At 38.1% G+C, this 5008-nt stretch overlaps 1 protein-coding gene across 1 annotated transcript; it reads left to right on the top strand.

Annotated features, from left to right (window-relative positions):
• The first annotated feature begins 272 nt into the window (after positions 1-272).
• Positions 273-2122, top strand: LOC118741767 (CLIP domain-containing serine protease 2-like). Its single transcript, XM_036473737.1, has 5 exons — positions 273-607; positions 775-1025; positions 1137-1333; positions 1619-1711; positions 1773-2122. The coding sequence occupies exons 1-5, from the start codon at positions 371-373 to the stop codon at positions 2093-2095; spliced, it is 1101 nt and encodes a 366-aa protein (XP_036329630.1). The 5' UTR covers positions 273-370; the 3' UTR covers positions 2096-2122.
• Positions 2123-5008: the final 2886 nt, after the last annotated feature.

The following is a 5008-nucleotide window of genomic DNA, read 5'->3' on the forward strand; positions in this document are numbered from 1 at the left end:
TGTATATATATATTACAATTTAGAATAGTAAACAAGTTGTGAAAAAATTAAAATAATTTTTTGTAACAAAAAAATTTTTAGCCATATACAATTTTGGGAGTGACCGTGTAAGTATTTATGTATTTACAATTTCTTTTCATATTAATTTTGCCAGTCATTATCGCTTCCTCGCCGATCAGCTGCAAGATGCGGTTAGACTGCTGCTGATAAACCGCCTTTTCAAGTTTCGCAGTTATGTGCACTTGACTGCATAATGCGCTTTTGATTATTTACTCATTGAAAACATTGTAAACAGTTCTGGATTGACGCTGGAACAGTGAAGTTACTAATATTATAAATTTTGCTAGAAGCTGTTGTATGTGCATTTGAAATGTCTCAAAGTTTTCATTTGCGTTTAATTCTATGTAATTTGGTGGTATTTATTGTATTTAATCTATCCGCCTACTCTGAAGCATCCAACAGCTGTGTTACACCTTTCGGCGTCTTAGGAGATCAGTTGCCGCTAAGCGACTGCAAACCAATGGTCGATTTTTTAAATGAGTATGGCTTGAAATTGACAACAGACCACAGGAAATTTCTTGAAATGAGTTTTGTGGATTTCAAAAAGGTAATTCGTATTAAATAAAGAAATAATATTGATTTCGAAATATAAATATCTGAAAAGATCCCTCGGTTTTCTTCGCATCGAAAACTCAATTTCTGCTTAACACTTTCAAGCGGCTTTGATAATTTTTTAGGAAAGGTATAAAAAATTCTCTTTAAATCTCCTTTCAGCGCATTGTCTGCTGTGACCTGGACTTCGATTCCGTGCGCTCTTTCGATTCAGTTGGCGTTGAAATACTTCGCAATCAAGCTTGTGGCGATAATTCACGCAAGCGAATCTCTTTCGGTTCCGAGAGCACTTTCCTCGCACATCCCTGGGCCGTCTTACTCATCTATAATCGCGGTCATAAATTCCAATGCGGCGGTACTTTGATAACGAATCGTTATGTGTTGACAGCAGCGCATTGCGTTAAAGCGCATCTGTAAGGAATTTCTGTTTACAAATTTACGTACATACATACATATATTCGCATAGCTGTGATTATGAAGGTATTAATAGTACTTATCTGGGGATCATCTGATTTTTTTTCCAGTTCTGGTGTTCGTTTGGGCGAGCACAACATTAACGTTACTGTCGATTGTGAATTGGATGAGCTGGGTGAAGAGCATTGTCTAGCGCCGCCGCAAGATGTTGGCATTGAAAAGTTGATTAAGCAGCCGGGATATTCAGCAACGAACTACAACAATGATATAGCCTTACTACGATTGGAGAGGCGAATTTCATTTTCAAGTACATATCTACGTATATATCATACATATATATGTGAGGCCAAGAGAGCAGAAGTGGCCTAACCCACAATTTAATTTTTTTTGTAGTTAACTTCTTAAAAGAGTTTTAAATGTGATAAAATTTTGAAATGAAGTTCGCTATTCCTAATGAGCGACTGTTGTTATTGAATTTATCACATTTGAGACTATTTTCATAAGGAAAGTTGCTCTCGCGGTCTCAAACATATAACACAGGAATTAAGTATTTACTAAAACTCTGAATTTCTACCGTTCCGCAATCCTTTAGGCAGCGTAAAGCCCATCTGCATACCGGAATACCAGAACCAAGTGTTCGAGAAGGAATGGGGCATTATAAGCGGCTGGGGTTCTACAGAGAATTGTAAGAAAGCGACGTATTACTAATATTCTTTGCAAGTTGATATCCTCCCTCCTTTCACCAGCAACCTTTTCAAATGTGCATCGTCAAGCTAACATACCGATCATATCGCGCGAGAGCTGTCAGTCGGTATATCGGCGTCGCAGTGTGGACAACACAAAACTCTGTACGCGTGGCATTGAAGGGGAAGACACTTGCGACGGCGATTCCGGTGGACCCCTGTACGTTCGCGTAGAGGGTCATGCTAGTGAACGTAAATTTCGTTATGTTCAAGTTGGTGTTATATCGCTGGGTTATCATCAGTGTGGCACGAAAAAGAATACACCGGCGTTATATACAAATATTGCGTCCTTCTTTGATTGGATTGCATTCAGCATAGAGCTGTGAAAATAAACACTCTTTAAATTTTAAAATTAAAGTAATTTTTTTAATTTACATACATATGTATGTACTCACATATTGAAGTACTAAAGCTTATAGTTTTATATTGAGACTACAAAGGTACTTAGAAACATCGTACGGTTCCATAAGTAACGTAACTCTGCTTCTTACCGTTTCTTGTGGTAGGCTGTAGGTGTGTTTTTAGTTAGTGCATTGGTGTTTTTGGTTCAGTGTGTTTGGTGTGTTTTTTCAATTAATTGTAAAAACTAGAAATGAAAGAAATTGTAATCGAAATTAAAGAGATTGTAAAAGATAGGAGCAAATGCCAAAAAACAGCTGATCTCAGCTGTAGGCATTTTTTGGCAATCAGCTGTAGGTTGCATAAAACTTCGAAAAGATTTTAGAAACATATTAGGTACAGGTAAACTCTTCACGGGACGGTTAGAACAGCAACGGTTGTGTAGAGCAGGTTGATGATAGTCGGAAACTCCTGTCACGCTATCACTTTGGCTAACACTGTGGTTGTCGTGGAATTATATCAACGGACATAATGCATGCCGTATGGGAATATTAAAATAAATTGAACACTCTAGCGGAATACGAAACGATACAAATGATATAGATCGCGAGTCATCAAGGCACCCAATGAAACGAGGAAGCTGATATACAGGCCAGGAAACTAGAAGTCACTCGGCCAGTAGGATCAGCAACTTTTCTTGCTAATGCGACCATATACCATAAAGAAAGTGTTAAGAGCTGCTTTGAAGATCCCATTGAGAGAACTCACACGGGCTACGACAGTTCAAAAAATAATTACAAAGGTAATAACTCCCAAAAGACTCGCACTTAACCAGGATCTCTCAGTCGGACGGCTTTGGCTCTACCAGTATCACCAGCGTCGCCGGTGTTCCAGTATCCCACGGTCTCCAGTCTACAAGTGCCGGCAAAGTTCGCCATGCAGCTGTTTCCGTGCGAATAGTTTTTTCGGTTGACATAAAGGTTAAACAAACATCCCTTCATCCAAGGTATCATCCGAGGTCAATTGTATTATTACTCCAAAGCTGTCTAAGGTGAAGGCGGTAGAGCAGGATAGGCGGTAAGGCAGGATAGGCGCATTGGTTATCTTTTTGCTAGAAAATACATGCGCGGATATTTTAAAGAGGGCCAATATTAAAATTTTAAATAGTTAGCTTTGTGGTAAAAATTGTCTGCGCTTTATATGTTTACATACTCCTATGAACGCCTCCCACATTTGTGTAAAAGTTCTTGCCCTTCGTAATTAAGTAGCATTCCATTGCCTAGTACTCCAGATTCAACGCTATGTCTAAACAAATAAATGTCCACGCTTATTTAAACACATAGCTAACTTAATAATATTTTCTTACAAAACAACTCTTTAGAATCCCGTAACCTTTTTTTTAACCAAAAACTATTAATATTTATTTTTCAAAAAGAATAGGCTACGCTTTTGCATATGTAGATCTCCCGCATTTGTAAGCGAATGAAAAATGTGAAATAATATTTTCTGTAGACGCAAAAGACCACATAATAAATTTAGATGCCAAGGGTAAGGACAGTTAAACAAACACAGACACCTAACGCACACTAATGCTGGATATGTGAAGCGTATGTGAAGCGTAATCCTGATATATTGAGGTACTCGACGACATATTTTTTTAAAACCCTTTATGAGATGCAGAGAATTATGCGCGCATATGAGACACAGTTGCCATGCAGGTACTCGACATGCGTATGTACATAGTTATTTGTGTAGGAATGTAATGTTTTCAAAACCAAGAGCAAAAGAACCCTGCGGCTTTGAGTAGCTGGGTGTGAATGTGCGAGCGACATTCAAAAGATTAAAAAAAAAAACACTTCAAAGCGAATTAGGGGCACAGACAGACTAAAGGATATTTATTTAGATTTCGGTCTACGCATTACTTATTTATATACACATACATTTGTATTTACATATACATATATGTATGTATGTGAGAACATAAGTAAATGTGTCCATTTTCAATTTGTATGCTTTTGAAATTAGCACATCTCTATTTTTTTTACACAAAACCTGCGTACAGTGTGGGAGTCTCTGTAGTTAGAAAAGCCAGCAAAATACATTAACAAACACAAAATTAGAAAAGAGCGATACAACTACTTATCCTGTGTGGCTACGTATGAAAGCTCATGACCGACACAGTGTAAATTTAGTAAAAAAAATCTCACACAGACCGTACGCGCTACCAAGTTAGGCTTACTGCACATTTGTTGTCTCGCCCTCAGCCGGCACAGCACGACTAGTTGTCGGCAAATCGTAGAGGATGCAGAAGCGGATGAGTATAAAAAAAAATTATAGTTTAAAGAACTAAAACCTCGCTATTATAATTTCCATTTGTACTGTCACCAGGTATGTAACTTGAGAATAGAAATCGCTGCATCTTTTAGGCGCATCAATATTACATAGTTACATCCCGAGCTATTAAAAGGGAGGTTATAAAAATGTCGTTAACTAATCGCACAGTTCGTAATTTTAAATTTGCAGTTTTTTTTTAATTTCCCGAAAATTTCAATCATAAAACCGAAAATACCTGTGCTCTAAGCGAATATTTAGAAGCCGGCTTAATTAAAATATCACGACCGAGTGTGCGGAAATTTAATCGTTGCATAGTGATTGTAACGATGCAGCAACTATGATTGGACGTCCAGTGTGCAGAAAGCCTTAGTCGCCGCAGCTCACAGCAGCAGTTCTCGAATGTTTTTTTGACACTGCCGAAGTTTGCTCTTATCTGAACTCAACCGCATTCAAAGCACCCAAAATCCATACTTGCCCGTCATTGCCATCATAGCAGCGACTCTGCGGCATACGGTCACACATTTTTTTATGTCCACGCCGCCTGATATCCTTTTTGCCTTTTTTAT

This window comes from Rhagoletis pomonella, unplaced genomic scaffold (assembly GCF_013731165.1).
Source record: "Rhagoletis pomonella isolate Grant_MI unplaced genomic scaffold, Rhpom_1.0 Rhpom_scaffold_00006, whole genome shotgun sequence".
Taxonomy (NCBI): Eukaryota; Metazoa; Arthropoda; class Insecta; order Diptera; family Tephritidae; genus Rhagoletis; species Rhagoletis pomonella.